Genomic DNA, 20,129 nt, shown 5'->3' with positions numbered 1-20,129 from the left:
TTCATGTTTTTTGATTTACTGGAATGACAATGACAACTATCCTGATTTTCTTCGAATTAATATTACGTTTTGTTACCCTGGGGAAATCTTAACAAATGCAATACTTGTCAATTGTTGTGATGATGTTACCAATTAAAAAAAAGAATAATTTTGTATGGACAAATATTATATATGCAATTGATTTTAGGCATGAAAACTGCTATCGGGTGTAATTTCCTCTATTTCACCCCTTCTTTTTATTGCTATTAGAACTGTAAGGTGCACACTTTTTATCGGTATAAATATAAGAAAATGCTGTATGATTGCAAATGTCATTTTCAATCAGAGATGAAATGACGTAAAAGTAAGCAACTATACATTCCCATCCGGAATTTTACAATGATCAGAACCAATAACGCATAGCAAGATATAAAAGGTCCTGCCCGGCATGTCAAAATAAAACAATTCAAACCAAAACTATAACGGACAACCACTGAGATGCAGGCTCCTGACCTGGGACAAACTCATAAAGAATGTGGCCAATTTTGTTGTACCAGGAATAAAAAACGAGACAAATGTGTCTTAAGTGATTTTCATAATTGTTTAGGAAAGCCTTTAAACCAATGTTCAACACCTGAAACAATGATTTTACTACGAAATTTCCACTTAAACGCACACTGTTGGAAAAAAGTCGTCTTTGGTATGTTGGGGCTCATATAAGATTATGCCAAAACTATGTATAAATATGCCCTTTTAGATAAAATATTATCTGTTTTCTGTCACACAAATACAAAAATGACAACGCTTTTTAAAATAAAGGATAATTTCCCCTGTAGTTTTGAATTCAGAAACATATAATACTTTAAAATCGTTGTTAAAGGGGACTTATCATTACACGTCCGTTCGGAATGGGGATGTTTAATCATACGTTTGAAAGTACCACGCTCTCTGTACATTAAAGCACATTTGCAACAACACTGAGATGAATGTAGGTGATCTATATCATTCTACGTTTATATTCCAGAGGCAGTCAAAGTTAAAATATCAATGGATGTACGGTTTTATTTCAAAAGATATTTATCCTATAAACAAAATTTAACAAAGTAAAGATAGTTTCCAATAAAAAAGAAATCGTGTAATTTAGGTAAGAAATTTAATGTTAAAGTTAAAAGTACATACAAATAAGGGTCAACGTTATATATAAGGGAAAAGGACACAGACGAACATTTTTTAACATATTACAATGAAATATCAATGAATATAACAGAGAAATTAATTCATGTCAAACTTGTTATTGTCTTGACTGAACGTAAAGATCCTTAAATACCTCTGTGGAGAACTCCAGTTTATCTGTCGGTTCAGTTGAGTAACTTCATTGCATCATGAAGAACAATGTCACCAGGGGATACAAAATACTGTACTTTAGATAATTAAAACAGGATTAAACTCCAGACACAGCAGTGTGCGATGACAAATACGATGACAAACTGCATTTTGATACTAAATGATATCTACAAAAGAAAAGAAATTATAAAAAATCCCCACTTTTTGTATTTTATATGTAGTGTAAAATGAGTTTGAATGGGTTGATGATTTACTATAAACTATAATTCATGGTTCTATGCAGCTAAGGGAGCTTACGATTATTGTTAGTATCGTGAAAGTATGGAGCTAAGCATTTTTCTTTCTTATCTTGAGTTTCCGGACCTAGAGCATAAAGAACATTTTAAAAGTAAACAATTTCAGAAATCAAAATGTTAATACTTTTTTTTAAGGCACTGTTCTATTTTATTTTCAATAAAATGTTTCTATTGAATATTATTCTAGATAACATTTGTCCTCTGGTCTCATAAGTTGTAACACTTTTTTTTTGCGAACCCAATTACTGTTTTTATAAAAGAAGAAGATATGGTATGATCGCCAACGAGACAACTCTTCACAAGAGATCAAATGACACAGAAATTAACAAGTATACGTAACCGTTTGTTTCGTGATTTTACGGAAACTTGAAAATTGAAATAAATTCTATGTTGTATTATTTTATTTAAAGAGTGGATTGACATCAGTTTGAGAGTTAATTGACCTTTGACTAACCTTCATGTTGCAATATACCAAACAGTCTAGCTAGAGAACTTAAGCTCAGGCAAATATTTTAAAACATATTTATTTAAAAAAGTTCTTATCTTTATCTAAATACACACATTTAATTGGTATTTTGCATATAAACAATGCTTAAATTTTAATTTTATTTTTTTTAAATCTCTGATTCCTTTCATACATATCTGCAATTCTCTTTGCGACATTTGTGTACTTTTACATTTAGCAATTATATAATATTTTAAAATACATATATAATGTATAGATGTGATGAGTTTTATATATATATATACGGCATGCTTTTGTGTTCGTTATTAAGTATACAGAGCATATGTAACATTGTTACGAAGGCGAAAAAAAGGTCTTGCCACAGCTTGACGCCATCCGTTTGTTCGTCCGTTTATCAACCATAAAATAAAACCTACTTCTAAATCGCATGTATTCTGATTTTATGTGAACTAAGTTGATTTTATTTTAAAATACTAATATCAACACATTTTCTAAATTTCATATTTGTAAACATTGGTTTGTTATAAATAAGGCCGTTAGTCTTCTCAAATTACATATTTTTCAAGTCGGGATATTTCAAAGTTTTATTCTATTTTTTCATATAGCCAAAGGTCGTACGGTTGACTATTATTGGTAATATCCACTTGATTTGGACCTTTTTGGTAACTGTCTCATTGTCAAACATTCTACATCTTCTATATTTCATAAGTCTAGTTAACATGATTGTATTTTCGTCGTTTTTCTATCGCCAAGGTGCTGTCTAATTGACCATATTCGATAAATGAACAGAATATTCCATATAGATCTTGTTTTGAATTGCAAAACCTACCAGAGAACAATCGAGTAAGTTTAATTTCTTTATTAATTGAAAGGAAAATTGAAACGATATCATTATAAAACTATTAAATAAAATCCGTTTCTAAAAGTCCAAAATGTTATCAAAAATAATGACGAAACCAGATATTTATAAGTGGTTATGCAAATTAAAGATTTCACAATTAGATTTGAATTGTTTTACATGTTACAGTTTACATATGTGATCTTAATGTCCAAAAGGAAACAGATGTTTTATCCTATTCTTAGCAGCAATAAACTAAGTTAACATTGATATAATTTAAGCAGTTAAGAATAATTTCACATCAGTCTGTTAAAGATATATTCCGTGCTATCTTGATGTGAAGACGAGCCATAAATAATCTGAACACATTTCATTGTCCATTTGGAAGTCCTTGTGTTAACAAGATAAACACTGTATTGGAATTATTCTATTAGAAGTACAAATATGTCGTAAATAAAACCTTTGCCTAGACTATGAGCATATTCTGTTAACTATTTTCTAATATGTAGTTCTCGTTACATTAACAAATTCTTCATTATATTCCGTCGTATACAACGATGATTAACATGGAGACTACTATCAAAGATACTATTAGACAATAACAGGTAAATAATTCATGGCTAGAGTATTGTTGACTGATTTTTCACTATAAAAAACTTTTCTTTTTAGGTCTTCCCACCCTTAAAATCTTGGATCTACCTTCGATTGTTAGCGCGTCTGGTATAATCCTTTTTACTCATAGTATCTTTGATTTTATTTACAACCACTGGGTTGATTCCAATTATTGGTGGAGGTTTCTTCAGCGCGTGTATGATCACCTCAGTAGGCAGCACTTCTGTGTTGACATGAATCAATATTGATATAATTATTAATTCATTGTTTGCAAACTGCTACATTTTTCGAAAAGCTGAGGATTTCACACACAAGGAATAGATTGACTTAGCTGTTTTGGGGACATCCTTTTGGAATTTTGAGTCCCCAATGCTCTTTATCATCGTTCTTTATTTGGCATTTTTAACTGTTTGCATTCAAGCGTCACTGATGAGTGTTTTGTAGACAAAACGCGCGTCTGGTAGACAATTACAAAAAATCTGACACCTTGATGAGTTAATTCGGTATAATACTTTAGTATGGTGCAGGCTCGATATTGTTCTGTTAATCATGATTTTAGTAAATTGTATCGCAACTTCTACTTGGTATAGGGGGAACAATTAGGGATGTTTAACCATAAGATATGATATTGCACTGGAGACTAGTAAAAAAAACCGAAGATTATTTCATCCTGTTTATTATGTATGTATGTATATATATATATATAAATCCTAATATAAAACTAGGTACATCTAGTTCTTTTACCAAATAAAACGTATATGTTCATTACTTTCAAACCCTATATTTACAAATATCCATTCCAACTTTTGTTCTGCTTTACATTAACAAATAATGCCTTTTACTACTTTTTTGAAATTTTTTTGTTTGACAAACGTCATATTATTGTATAGAATCGAGTTATTGACATTATCTTCATGATTAATTACATCGTCCATTCAAATGTAAATGACCCCACATACTGAAAAATTCCTGTCAGAAATTCAAACGTGAATGACGCCATCTACTGAAATAATCCTGTCATAAATTTGTATTTATATGCCTATCGAACGTCAAAAACTTCGAGAGATGGCAAAAGTTCAAGTTCATTTCTATCAAATACAGGATTTATAGTTAGAATAGGTCTTTATATATTGTGTAAAATGTCTGCTCTTCTGTCACTCCAAGGTCATGGTCAGTGTTTGCATTGTTTCCATAATCCAGTTCAGTGATTCAGTAAACAACAGAGAAAATGACAGAAATACAATATCGAAGCCTTTATTACAGAGCTCTTGTCTAGGTTGGTCACCATATGACTTCGTTAAACTGTAAAGTTATTTTTTGTCAGCGACAAACAAAATGTGTTCTTGTCGTGAGATGCCATAAGGCATGTTCGCCATGATCATTACATCAGCAGTTAAACAAAAGGAAGACCCATTAATTGTTGTTTCTTTTTTGAGTTTTGACGCATGGCAGAAATAAAAAAAAAACCAAGTTTATCACACATTGATAGTAAAATAACATCCACCAGTTGTTAACAACTTAAAGCTGAAATGAATTAGCAGCGTGTATAAGTATTTAACAAAACTAGCTGCTTAATACCGTATAAATCTTTTTTTTTTTTTGTAAAATGCGGTACGTTTACCATAGTAATCAACCTAAAAAATCAACAACAAAACCTACAGAATTTCTTTTCTAGCGACTCATTCTTTATACTTGCTTGCAGATAAACTTCGAAGACAGGATTGCAAAACATTATATCAGCTATACCATTAAGGGGATAAATCAAAGTTTCTTCATACATGAATATATTCACATGTAGGAATAGTGGTAATTTAAGTACCTAAAAGTGTACCTTAAGGTTTCAATAATATATTACAATTCTTACGTATATAATTATATGGTGGTAAAATTAAAGATAATTCAATTTCACCACTTTAATTGTATGGATTGAAAACGAAATGTTTCATTTTAATGTTTTTTACCAAGTATTTTCAATCAGAACGACACAAACAGTGAATATAAGGTTGAGGTTGCACAAGAAATTTACCAAATTTAATACATAATGGCTGTTCGTTGTATCGTTTTTTGTTTTTGTTTGAATATCATACTGTGCTCTACATGGCATGCGTTTTTTTCTCTCATAAATATGCAATGGAAGTGTATACTACTGGAGACGATTTAACCTACAAGAATTCTTTCGGCATTGGATGGCAGCAAAAAGTACTAGTGTAATAGATGAAATTAAAAGAGAAATAACATAATTATATAAAAAGCTCACAACCTTTATTGAAAACGTCAAACATATATCATAAAAACTCTAAATCTTGATCAGAAACAGAAAATCTAGAACTTTTTACAAATCCAGAGTCACTGCAGGGATCTACTGTAATAGTATATCTATCTGGAAGACTTGTTCGGAACTCGTGTACCGACGCCACATCGTCACCTTCAGAATGCCTTATAAAAATCGGACTATTGTTGTATTCAGCACTTATTGCTAGTCTTTGATGAGATCTTTTCTCTAGTTGACAATTCAAGTCTTTAATTTGGTCTTCCAACTGAAATTTGTTTAAATCATCAAAATCATTCATTGAAAAACAGTTCATACACATTCTTTATTAAATAAGTAAAATGTTGTAGTATATCTATTTTGCGATCATAACATAAGTACTCCTCTTATAGAGATGTAAGTTAAAAACGATTGAAATCGACAAAAACACAAGTCTTAGTGTCACACGACTCAATTGTAAGACAGCAGAACCCAAACATTTGTCTGATTTGAAAAGATTTTGAATTAGCTCTTTTCAATATAGTGAAATTTTTATTTGGGTCTAGAATGCACGCAGGTGCAACATGCATAGAAGAAGACACCTTTAATCTTCTTATGAGCTCACTTTCATTCTTTTTTCTCGGTTGGTATGTTCACAACTGATTTATAAGATGAAAACATTGATAAAGTAATGTTGCTCCTTAATCTATTTTCGTAATAGGATTAAGATTTTCGAGAAGCAATTTATTATTTTGTTTGATTTATTCTCTCTTACATGACACAATAAAACAAAAAGAACATGGAACAGACATGGAACAGACACAGAACAACAAAACAAAAGCAGGAAAGAAAGACAAAAGTCAACCCAGGTCTTGCACAAACTACAGGTTTAGACAAACATTGAACTAGCTTACAATATCTTGCTCATATAATGTGCTACATCACCCCGGGGTCAGGAAACGGGAGGATAGAGCGCGCACATAATTTTTCACCCCGCCACGTTCTTCACTAAATGTGCTTGTCTCAAGTCTAAATTCTGCCTGTAATCCATTAGAGGTCATTTGGCATTATTGTTTTTCATGTTTTGTGTATAGCATAAATAAGGCCGTTAGTTATCACTTTTGAATGTTTTAATTCTTTTTTATAAACCAGGGAATTACTATACTGTATCAGAACAGCTCATTGTTTAAGGCCGTACAGTGAGCTTTTGTTGTTGACATCCGCATCATAATGCCTCATTGATTATTACATTTATATTAAAGATGTAACCTTTTGCACATCATGCAATATCATCAGTAGTTGTTTGTTACCTTGGTTTTACTTAATCCTAATAATCGACATACGATAACAAACTGTCACCTAAACTTTACATATTATACACAAAATTGAAGTTAAATTTTAATATCCTTGGATATGATTTAATTCTGAAAGTTGTTCATGATTTGTTTTCGTCTACTATTTGACAAAAGAGGTTTTCACCGATTTTTCTACGAGTACTCGAAATTGACAATTTCTCGTTGTTTTATACAAAAGTTAATATGCATATTTCCAACTTTCTTATTAAATAATAGATGTATGCAAAATAAATGCATATACCTCTGAAAGCTGGTTTTTAAATTCATCATTTTCTCTTAGTAGTTTTTGATGTCTCTCCTCCTCTTCACGACTAGCATGTGACTCTGTTATGGTTCTTATTTCTGAATTATACTTCTTGGGTCGCTTTTTTATTTCTATCATCTAAAAAAATAAGCAAAAATTGAGTTCCTTTGATTTCTGCTAAACCAGACGTAAACTTTGTACATGATATCATTATAAATTTAATCACATATTGGTTTATTCGGCTGCGACTGTAATCGACGGTTGCATGCCCTTTTAATTTGTTATCGGGGAAGTTTAATGAAAAATAAAAAAAGTGTATCATTGACTGAATGACCTGCGATGGCAAGTTTAGACCTCGAAAACATACTAAAGCCAACATTAGATATAATAATGATAGACCAAAATATTTATCATTCATTTTCACCATGCTTATGTTCCACTTTTTACTTTTAGGCTCACTGTTGCGCATACCAAATCTTTATTTCCGTCAACTATCCATTGTTTGCTTCGGTTTTTTCCACATCGTGTGACCGCCCTTATTTCATTATGTGCGCCATGAAATGCCCCCATTGGTATAGATTAGTTCGCAAGGTAAAATAAAAAAAAAACCAAAAAAACGAACTCCAAGGAGATTCAAAACAAAAAGTCCCTTATAAAATGGAAAAAGAAAAGCTGGAACACTTTAAACGAATGGAACAAAAAAAAACTGTCATATTCCAGACTTGATACGGGCATGGCCGTATATAGAAAATGGTGCAATCGACCCACTTAACATTCCTATATTTACAAGTCTATATTTGTCTATCATTTGGAAAACTTATGTGGATGCAACAGATCTCATGATTACAAGCATTGTGGGAAGCCTGTGAGGATATAACGCATTATCAGTTTTAGCTGGAGACGCTTACGATGACGACGAACCCAGTCAAGCTTTTTCAAGATCAAGAGAGTCCATCAGTTTTGTTATTTTGATTCATATTTTCGTTTTCGATTGAAAAGATTTAATTATCAGTTATCTAAATCTATATTCACGTTAAATACTCCACTTATTCAGTCTAATGTTTGGAACTTTGTAAGCTGTTGTCGTAGGTCATATCCTAATGTTTAATGTTATTTGCAGAATTTAATGTTTTTGATAGTTCTTTGCATTATATACTCAGAACAATTTTAAAAGAGCTTAAAAATAATGTTAAGAAACATTTCTTATAGAAGACTTATGTTTGTTCTTTTGAAGTTTTTTGTTGTTTATTGTTGGTAGGATTATGTCTCATACTACACAATCTATTTACAATCTTACCTTTGGAACAAATATAAGACCCGTGGATAATAAGCTGCATAGAAGAATGGCTAATGACACAAAGGCAAAGCTGGCATCTTGTTGATTGTTTATGAGTAGTGTAATAGGAGCAGTTATTACACAAAGCACCTGTAACATACAAAATATGCAGAAAGTTAACTTTTATATTTCATCGGCTAACAATAGAGCATTTATTCGATATTTAATGGTTTAGACAGATAAAAACAAAGAAGATACAAGGCTTCTAAGTAAATACGATAGACGCTAGTTTAGTCTACATTTTACTCATTAGATGCAATCAAATTAAAAAATGTGGAAACCAACGAATTACGGAGTTAAAGAGCATCAAGATTGAAATCTAAAAATCACACCAAAATTAATTCCAAGTATGGCTATGATCATCTATGCTTAAGGACAGAACAACCACAGTCATACAAGTTTTCACGTTACATAATCCGATATATTTGTACAAAGGTAAAATAAAAACAATTAAAAAAGCTTCAATCAATCGAGCAATGCTCCAACTTTCTGGCTGATACTTTAAATCCCCATCGAATAAAACCTAAAGCTTTTGACATAAACAATACAAAGATGCAATAAAACCGAATGATTTACATTTGCTTCTTTTATTAAATCATAATTGTATCTGACGAGACATTGAAAAAATACTGCTGCATCCTTTTCATCACGTAATAATTAAATTACAGACAAAAGATATAACAACTGAATTCACACTACAAACGATGACTGGTTCTTTGTATGGTGCTTCGAGATTATAGAATAGATGGACTAAATCTCTTGAGATAGCTGAAATAATTAATGTCCGTATCAACCCCAACAGTAGAATATTCACAGTAGATGTAAACAATATGTACAAGGACGCAATTTTAGCCGCCATCTAATATAGCCAAACAGTCGAGAATATATGTGGTACTTAAGCATATTCCTCTCATTTTTTCAGAAATATTCCTCTTTTTAAAGAATTTTTCTTTCCATCTGTAAAAGATTCATGATATTGAGTTGATTTCGGGAAAAAAAATCAACGATCAATTAACCAAAAGAGAAAAATAACAAAAACACTTCATGCTTTTTTTAAATCAACTTTGTCTTATTCAAGAATCCTTTTTATAGTTCTTTTTTGTTGTTTCTAATTAGGTTCAATATTTAATCGTTATAGATATTGTTTCAGATGACAAACATGAAAACCACTTTAAAGCGTTTTACCTTGAGATACACTAAAATAACAATGACCCTATGACCATCTACCATTATTACAAAACTCATATGTTTAGTTGAATAGTTCTTTCTGTTCATCTCAACATTATTAGTAATGATTCAAACCATAATATCAATACCATATCATGATAAAAAAAACATGATATATATAATGAATTCAAGATATCTACACATCTAAAAGCATAACAAGAAATAGTGGTTCTATTATTAAAAAAATAGGAAATGACGTAACGTTATGCATACTGAATACCTTTAAATGTCCAATTACACAAATTCCTATTATATCTGAATGATATGTGTACGCCAATTACTGAATAATGCGAACTAAAAGATATATATGGCAAGTAAACATGTCTAGCAAACAGATCAAACATTATTGTTCCAGTCAATGGGTCAAATATCACAAAGTTCCGGTTAAAGTACAAAAAGATGTCTTCATACACATATTTCTACTCACCACAACATTATAAATGCTCATTCCAACAAATCTAGAATCATTCACTTGTTTCAATTTGACACTCCGGGTTTCATAGGCTAGAAATATGCCGAATAATAAAAGGATTCCTTTATAACCAAATATAACTCCTGAAATTAGAAAAAGCATAAACATTAAAATCATTTTTTTTAATTTAATTCTGTCTTAGTGTGAACACAATGATAAGACACAGAGGATGAAAGCAAACACATCAAAGGAAGGAGAAGGAAAAAACGACAAATGTCCAAGACTTGATTGATAATATTTCAATAAACAACAAAAAATGCTATATTTACGTGAGCACTTAAGGCGTCTCTTATTTACATTTAATTTTCCAATTGTGAAATGCTCATTCTCTGTAAAGCAGCACATATCAAAGACGAAAGATACAAATAAAGGCAACAGTAGTGTACCGCTGTTCAAAACTTATAAATCCATGGACAAAAAACAAAATCGGGGCAACAAACCAAAACCGAGGGAAACGCATTAAATATTAGAGGAGAACAACGACACAACATCAAAATGTAACACATACAAAAGGGATATTTAAAGACGTTTTTTTTCAACACACTGTCGGCATTCCAATGGTAACCAATAGTACCCCTCTTCTTGCCGACTTGTTTCTTTATTATTATGAGGTTGAATTCATACAGGAACTTCTTAGGAAGAAAGACAAGAAGTTAGCTATATCCTTTAACTTTACTTTCCGCTATATAGATGATGTTATCTCACTAAATAATTCAAAATTTGGTGACTATGTTGAACGCATCAATCCCATCGAACAAGAAATAGAGGATACAACAGATACCGTTAAGTCGGCCTCATATCTTGACTTCTAGAAATTGACAATAAGGGTTGGTTGAAAACAACACTTTACGACAAAAGAGATGATTTCAGCTTTCCGATTGTAAACTTTTCATTTCTATGCAGCATCATTCAAGCAGCACCTGCATACGGGGTACATATCTCCCAATTGATACGATATTTCTCTGCTTTTATTTCCTATCATGATTTTCTTAATAGGGGTTGCTGCTCACAAGTTAGCTATTAAACCATGCAAAAGTTTCAAATGGTGAAGTTAAAATCATCCCTTCGTAAATTTTACGGACGCCATCACGAATTGGTTGACCGTTATTGAACAACCGTTTCACAGATGATATCGGATATGTTCCATAAGTCGTAACTATAATCCCCTTCCCTTTCATGAATGTGACCTACCGGATTTGTACATGAGCAACACGACGAGTGCATATGTGGAGCAGGATCTGCTTACCCGCTCGGAGCACTTGAGATCACGCCTAGTTTGTGGTGGGGTTCGTGTTGCTTATTCTTCTGTTTTCTATTTTGTTTCATGTGTACTATTGTTTGTCTGTTTGTTTTTTTCATTTTTAGCCATGGCGTTGTCAGTTTGTTTTCGATTTATGAGTTTGACTGTCCCTCTGATATCTTTCGTCCCTCTCTTAAACATTTGAAGTATTGTTGTGCCAGGAGTTTCTTTAATAGAAGCTAGCATAAGCAATTTACTTCACTTTTCGAAAGAAAGGTGATGTATTCTAACTACGTAATTCAAAGTATGGTATCAGTGTTGAACGCACCTTTTCCAGGGAGCATATAATAAATGACACACCGGATAAAGTCGAGTCTGGCTCATATATTGACTTTCATCTATAAATTGACAATGAACTTCGTTTTAAAACAAAGTTAACGACAAAAGACATGATTTCAGTTTTCCATTTCTATGTAGCAAAATTCCAACAGCGCATGCATATGGATTATATAACTCCCAGTTGACATATAGAGGGATGCTGCTCGCAAGAAGGTTATTATACTAAAAATTTAAAGTAATAAAGGTAACATATTTTCGTAAATTTTACGAACACCATCAAGAGTTGGTTGATTTTGATTGAATATTTGTGTAAAGATGACGACATATATGTTCAAGATACCGTTACCAATATCCCACCTCAATTCCTCGAATGTGACTTTCTGCATTTAACTTGTTATCGGGTTTTTACTTACATGGGCAACACGACGAGTGCCACAATTCAATTAGAATGTACGTACCTTTTTGGAGCACCCACGGTTTTTGACAGGGTTCGTATTACCCAGTCTTTAGTTTTTCTATGTTATGTTCTTTTACTGTTTATTGGTTTTTGGTCGATTTTTTCTTTATTTGACGTAGCATCGTCAGTTTGTTTTCGACTGATGAGTTTGATGATCCCTTTTGTATCTTTCACCTCTCTTTGATGTTGTTTTACAGTGGGTAAAAGGTAAATTGACAAAAAAGCAGAACTCCGAGGAAAATTCAAAACGGAAAGTCTAAAATCAAATAGCAAAATCAAGAGATCATGACACACCAAACGAATAGATAACAACTGTCATATTGCAGACTTGGTACAATAATTTTCTTATGTAAGAATTCAAGCAGGTAACGTTCTTACCCAGTGTTAATATGATCATCACGATTGTGTTCCCCTCCTTATTGCCTATTCCTATAATTGTACTATTTGTACTGTTGTCAATATTCTTCTTTTAGATTCACGCAGTAGTCGAACCTTGCAAAGATCTATATACATGTATTATGATCAAGACTTATTTCGTGACACGAAACAAATAATTAAAGAGTCCATTAATTTAAATTGCAAAGAAAACATTACTGTCACGTATAACAAATATTCTAATACGTCTTTTGGTCATTTTGCAAATAATGATTAATGTTTTACTTAGAAAATCCGGTCTCAAGTTTATACAAATGAACACAAATGACTTTGAATTCGAAGATTGATGTTGAATTAACACTTTATTGGTGAACATTCAGACAATTTGACAACATGAGTTATAATAGCAGAAAGTATGCACATAAATGGAATTAAATGCATGCATATGATGCTATTTGATGCACTTTCATCTTATCATTCAAAGTTATATATTAAGTTTGATGGATAATCACGTACAGCACAAAAATAAGAGATCCATTATGTGTTACAAGAAATCAACGTTCGCATTGCCAGATTTTCACTTGTTACAAGTATTTTTTTTTAACTTCCTGAATGACAATGGGCAAAAAGAGCGATTAACTACACGTTTTCTGCATATACTCGACAATAATTACCACAAATCGCTTGACTTGGTCGGTCAGTCCGTTTGAATCGAACAATTTGGTAAATGTCACAAAGCTGTGTATTGAGATTTTGCCATATATTTCCTTAATATTGACCAAATGTTAGTCTTTTAATTTTGTAATGGTAATCTCCGTAATAACCATTTGCAGTTGATCTGAAATTGACTACACTCACTCCGCATCAATCCAGATTTGTCAGATTTATGAGCCAATTTTAAAGGATAATATTGTGTATTAGAGCTGAAACAGGTCTGTTTTTCTCCGTTTACTAATGATTTTCTGTTGCACAGTACACACAACATGGACCTTTGTCCCATTTTAATTGCAACCTCATTACTTATCGATAGTGAAATAAATAGAAAAAAAAAGTGAAATTATTAGTCTGTCTGTAGTTGAAAATGAACGTGAAATGCCTTGTCGCAAACTTTTAGAAATAACATTGTATGTTAGTTATAGAGCTTAACTCAGTTTGAACTTGATTTTCCTCTAATCCGTACTGAACATAGTTTGGGTTATATGGATGTAATATGTACGATTTGTCTTTATCAACTTTCAATGTAACACACTAACCGTGCATCTGTTGTCGTCATGACTTTACTATGACTGATGAAAATGAGCCATAAGAAGTGATAATTCGATCAACCAAATTATAAGTCAAGTTTGCGACTAATGACGATTGAATGTTAACTTCAAGTCTGATTTATTCCATTTGACGTCTCGTTGTTTTTAATTCACAGCGACGAAGTTGTCACAGTCTGAATGCATTAATTTAAGGTAGTCTTTGAAATCTTCTGAGTGCTTTTTGTTTATAAATTATTCATCTTTTGGCTGTGGATCGTGAATATTTACACGAAGAAAGTATATTCCTTTTAATTACTTTAATTTAGAATATACTGACTATCAAGAATCTAAATTGTGCAAAACATGTAATGTATTAAATGTGTATAAAGAGAGACGAAGAATACCAAAGGGCCATGCCAACTTAATAGTTCAAAATAAACTGACAAACAACAATACATAAAACACAACAAAGAAAATCAAACACGAATCCACCAAAACTAGGTGTTATCTCAGGTGATTTAAAGGGTAAGCCGATCGGATCTACATGTGCTGATTTTAAATGTTGAAATGGTTACAAGCAATTGCAAAAGATAAAAGATTACAGTAGAAGGTAAAATGTTAAAGCAGATCTAGAAACCATTAAATCACGAAAACACATACACGAAAAAAGGAAACAGACATGAAATCATTATGATTTAACAGAATCAAGTGTTTAGATTAGGAATCAACTTGCTTTTTTTGTTGTATTATCATATTGCTACATTTATACTCATTGCTTGTAGAATGGAAGTTTTGAAGATAAGATATTCGCAATATCAATAATAATTATTTCATAATGATGTATATCACTTAAAACGACGCTTTTTACTACTTTATCACCAGGTCGAATTAATGCAAAGAATGTCATTTTTTTTATCAAAATTTAATGTCATGCTTATGTACTCGCAAATTGAAATTATAGCCATGATACCATCGGAAGGAAATGTTTCACTATAGTTAATGATGAGAGAAAAGGTTCGGCAAAGATTGTCACAATGATGCTCCTTACATTGATTGATTGACCCATTGGAATTAATTCATACAAATTCGAACGAGACCAAATTATCAATGAATTCAATAGGAATGTTCGGAAAGTCGACCCCGGAGGGGAAAGATGACTGCCACTGAAAAATAAAGATATGTTAGGTGGTATACATAAACTGTGCCTGGCAACAGGGCTACATACTGATCAATCAAAGAGTTGTAGGAGAGATCCCTAACATGTAGAGAGTGTGCCACTTACTCATTAAGAGCTATCGGATTTATCGTCAGCTATCCGCTAGAAATTCATCTTCAAATACATAGAGCACATACGACTAATCATAAAAAGCAAAGGTGTCACTCGGAAAAGTGAAGACATGAACGTGTTCTATAGGCAGTCAATCGTTTTGATTTGCATTCTTATTAGGACAACGCCAATATATATATATATACATATATATATATAGGATATAATGAAAGTGCCGTATATCTTTTACGCTTTCAAAAACCAACGGAAGTAATGTCCAAGGTTTCAATACAAATGGCAAATAACGGCAACAGTAGTATATCTCTATTCGAAAGTAAAAATAATCGATTGAAATAAAAACAAATATAGATAAGAAACCAAAAACAACAATGCTAGCATTTACTGTCAGGAGTATGATATTTATCGTTAGGAATATGACAGTTGTTGTCCATTCGTATGATGTGTTTTATCATTTGATTTTGTCATTTGATAAGGGACTCTTTGTTTTGAATTTTCCTCTGAGTTCAGTATTTTTGTGATTTTACTTTTAACACTACATTTTTTTTTATAGACTGGTCACTTACCTAACCAAACTGACATGTTTTTTGAAGTACAGTGCTCTAGCTGGGGTTGGTATACTATATCTTTGTCCGCATTTGTCTGTGTTTCCATGTCAAATGTCTCTACAGTTCTGTACAACGGATCCTTGATTTGCCACGTTGTCAAACAGGCAACATCTAATGCTAGAATGACTATCAACACTGTATACAGCTCACAACTGTTTACCTTCTGCAAAATAACTCATAAATACTTATTTGATCGAATATCAATTCTTTTAACAACAAAAAATATACTGAATACGTGTATTTTTACGGGGTCATACCACATCGATTAAATGTTCTTTTCGGTTATTTAACTCAAAATGTTCCAAAAAAGCTACACAAGAAGAAGAACCCATTAAAGATAAAATGCATAATATTGTGCACGCTAGGGGCGCAATTCTTCTAGAAAAGAATATACCAAACGAAAACAATACTTAAAAAAAACATCATGTGTTCGAAGCGTTTTTCATGATTTCGCAAAAAAATGAATGTGAATGTGTACTGAAAAAATGAATACGTAAACGAAATTGTGACCTGTTCCCAATTGTTACATTTTTAGTCTGAATTCGAATATTGGATAACACATGAATAGCAAAAGACTACGCACACAGTCTTACTCCTTTCAGAGTTTATGTGATTCCCACAGTTTTTGTTGGTTACCTTAATTTGTTTTTGTTTTGCAATTTGTGGGATTTGAACATCGGTAATTTTTTCCTTTTGTAAGATGATTATGTGATCATCTACGACATTGTTTTAAATAAACGTAAAGATTTATTTATGAATTATATGGTATATCAGGTATAAAAAATTCAATTGAATGAATTTTGTTTTTTGTATTTATTATTCAAGAAATTATTCATGGGGGCTTGAATATATCGTGATTTTACCACGGTTTGGCCCTTATGCCAAATATGTTACAATGAGCAATAGCGAGGGGTACAATATCGTCATAAAGGGACAACCCGTGGTAAAATTACGAAATTCTAGCCCCCATGAATTATTCCGATTTTAACAGGACAAATACGGCAATTATTTTGGATCGAAGCGCTCTAGGTGGAGTCGAATATTTGCTGTTCCAATAAATAAACGCACTATTAAATTGGCGTAAACGAACGGAGCAAATTGAATTAGTGATATGCTTAAACTATTTACAATAAAGTATTTAGGTAGTTTTGGATGAATTCAAATGATTATTTACTTGAATGTCTTATATGTATAAAAAAATTGGCTTATACCACATTTTAGGATCGTTTGTTCACGTTTCCTTGTTTTCGGTTTCACCAGCATGTATTTTCCCGTAAAATGCTTATATTCTTACGTCATCGGTCTGTACCGTCTGGTTCCTCATTCATAAAAAGTACCATCGGAACAGCCAAGGCAATATATTCATATTTAACCACGGGTGTGTACTAAAAGCGTTTGAAGGACGTCATGTCAGAATCTCACTTATACTTTCAATTTTATAATTATTGTTGGTTGGGGTTTTACATTTTTACTCAAATATCATCATCCAATGACATAGTATATTGTTAAAATACGTAACGTAAATACTTCGTCACATGATTATTTCATATGTTAAAGTCAAGTACATCGTAAAAAAGCCAGTATAGCTATTAAAAATTCTAGTCTCTTTTCTACGGCGAAATTGGTCTTTAAAAAAAGCAAATGAGGGTGTTTAACGTTAAAAAACGTCGCGAACTATAATAGGTCATCCGTTTTCACCACCGTTTGTTGTCTCCCGTGGGGACCTTTTTACATTTAGCATTGATAAAAACATACTATTATTATATAAATGTAATTTGTATCCACCCTTCACAAAATCATCTGCTTAAACCTCAGAATTTAATATTTTATATCAGCATACTGATTCCCAGATATCTTGCTTTCAGTAAAAGCAACAGTAGTATACCGCTGTTCAAAACTCATAAATCTATGGACAAAAAACAAAATCGGGGTAACAAACTAAAACTGAGGGAAACGCATTAAATATTAGAGGAGAGCAACGACACAACATTAAAATGTAACACACACAGCAACGGACTAAGCATTAGACAAAATAACCAATATAACATCAAAACCAAACACATGAATTTGGGATAGAAAAGTACCGTGAAACGTCTTATAGTAATGTGAATTCACATTCAAATATAGGAGAAAACAAACGATACAACGGAAACACAACGTAAAAATGTTACACACACAGAAACTTATATGATATAACAATGGCCATTTTCCTGACTTGGTACAGGACATTTTTAAAGAAAAAAATGGTAGGTTGAACCTGGTTTTGTGGCATGCCAAACCTCGCACTTTGATGGCATTATTAAATATAACATTAAAATGACAACATAATAATACAGGACTACAATAAAAAATACATAGGAGAACGTATTAGACAAAGAAACACATGATTAATAGATAACAAAAGGCATCAGGTTTAAAATTCAATATGCCAAAAACGCGCCTCGTCCACACAAGACTTACCAGTGACGCCCAGATATAAAAGTTCGAAAGAAAAAAAAAGGGGTACAAAGTTGTACAGCTCTGAGGATCAAAAGTTGAAAAAGGTTGTGCCAAATACGGCTAGGGTTTTCTGCGTGTGATAAGAACATCCTTATTATATAGAACAATTTATGCTATTGCAAACAGTAAATTTTATCAAATGAATATAAAAGATTTACATGATAAAACTGACGTCTTTCAGACAACACCAAACAGATACAAACAAAGTGATACTAAATATAAATTGAAAATTAACTCAATTTTCATAAAAATCATTCAGCATCATAAAACTTACCTTTTTTTCTTTTTTCCTTGCAGTTGTCAACCTGTGAACTGTCCAAATTTTTGAAAACATTCCCCCATATCCCAATGTAAAACCAAGTGACAATAACCAACATCGGATCTGCAAATGGAAACAACATAAAACACAGAGATCATATAGCTGATATTTTTTATTTAATCTTTCAGCAATGCATCAATGTGTATGGAAAAGCGTGCTTTGGAAGTATGATTTTTAGATGAGGAAACTGATTTACAAGATATAATGCTAAAATAGGGTTGTTTCTGCAACCCCCCCCCCCGAAAGATAGCAAGGCATTTGATTATTTTGTCGTTGTATGAATACTATGTGTTCATAATTTTGTTTCAGAAGATAAAGTTTGTAAATTAATCATTGACGACTGACCTTTAATTCTTAACTGTAACTGTGGATCCAATCAGTAACGGAAGTTAAAACAATATCATCAATTCATCAATTTACAATAGAATTCAATGAAGTGGATTAATTTTATATAGAATTAAAAAAATGTGGCTGTTTTCTATAAAACAAAATATAGTTGATAGGAAGTTACCTGGCAGATAAGAGGAAAGGTATCTGGTTCAACAAATTGTCCATCCAATCCCAATAAAAATATTGAAACCAAACACACCATACAACCAAATATGGTTATGTTATTCATATTGGGTTGGGAGTACGCTATGCACCTACAAAATAAGTATATGTTTGTCATCTATATATGCATTGAATTAAATAATAGGTTACACATTGTTAGTTCCTTATCAAGTTGTATCAGAACTGACGGTAAGTGTTGTCAATTGTTACTAAGAAACTAATACCACTATTGCATTTCAAACTTTAACGAAAACCTTGCTACTGCAGGTTTTTCAAACAAGTTTCCGTTGTTATAATTACTAGTGTTAATTAAAATGTATCTGGGAAATGGAAACCAAATATTAGCAAGAGACATCTGCTACCCTAGTGAGTCTTTGACATTTACTATTAATAAAACATTTGCAGATTGAAATGTGACCTTCACAATAAAATTGAATAGGTTTTACTTTAATTAAATGCATATTTGTATTTCCATTTTTCATTCTCGTTTCCGAACACTTGAGCTGAATGTTAATAAAGGCATTGTTTACTATAAAAGTGCTGTTTGGTGTACAGAGGTCAAAAGAAATCCCATATACCCCAAAAAATTATCTCTATTATTCTTGTGTAAAAACACATATCTTTTTTAACAGCAATGAATATATTAGTTTTGATATCAAATTGATCGCTTTTTGAATAATTTTACCAATAATTCTGACAGCAAGATTAATTATTTTATGGTTGGTTAATCAAATGGCATCTTATATTTCACAATTACTGCTTCATCTAGGGATGGATGACCAGGGCTTCACATG

The 20,129-nt window shown here is 31.9% G+C and overlaps 1 protein-coding gene across 1 annotated transcript in view; it reads right to left on the bottom strand.

Annotated features, from left to right (window-relative positions):
• Nucleotides 1-5,772: 5,772 nt before the first annotated feature.
• Nucleotides 5,773-20,129, bottom strand: part of LOC143062183 (gamma-aminobutyric acid type B receptor subunit 1-like) — a 75,966-nt gene continuing 61,609 nt past the window's right edge. The window contains exons 12-18 of the mRNA XM_076233970.1: nucleotides 19,295-19,427; nucleotides 18,739-18,846; nucleotides 15,924-16,128; nucleotides 10,373-10,500; nucleotides 8,680-8,808; nucleotides 7,380-7,520; nucleotides 5,773-6,072 (exon numbers count right to left, since the gene is read on the bottom strand). Coding sequence (XP_076090085.1) covers nucleotides 5,821-6,072; nucleotides 7,380-7,520; nucleotides 8,680-8,808; nucleotides 10,373-10,500; nucleotides 15,924-16,128; nucleotides 18,739-18,846; nucleotides 19,295-19,427 — 1,096 coding nt within the window. The 3' untranslated portion in view covers nucleotides 5,773-5,820. The remainder of the gene's footprint in view (nucleotides 6,073-7,379; nucleotides 7,521-8,679; nucleotides 8,809-10,372; nucleotides 10,501-15,923; nucleotides 16,129-18,738; nucleotides 18,847-19,294; nucleotides 19,428-20,129) is intronic.

Source organism: Mytilus galloprovincialis, chromosome 2 (assembly GCF_965363235.1).
Source record: "Mytilus galloprovincialis chromosome 2, xbMytGall1.hap1.1, whole genome shotgun sequence".
NCBI classification, from domain to species: Eukaryota; Metazoa; Mollusca; class Bivalvia; order Mytilida; family Mytilidae; genus Mytilus; species Mytilus galloprovincialis.
Note: the sequence above shows the minus strand (reverse complement) of the source record. Positions and strands in the feature narration are given on the sequence as shown.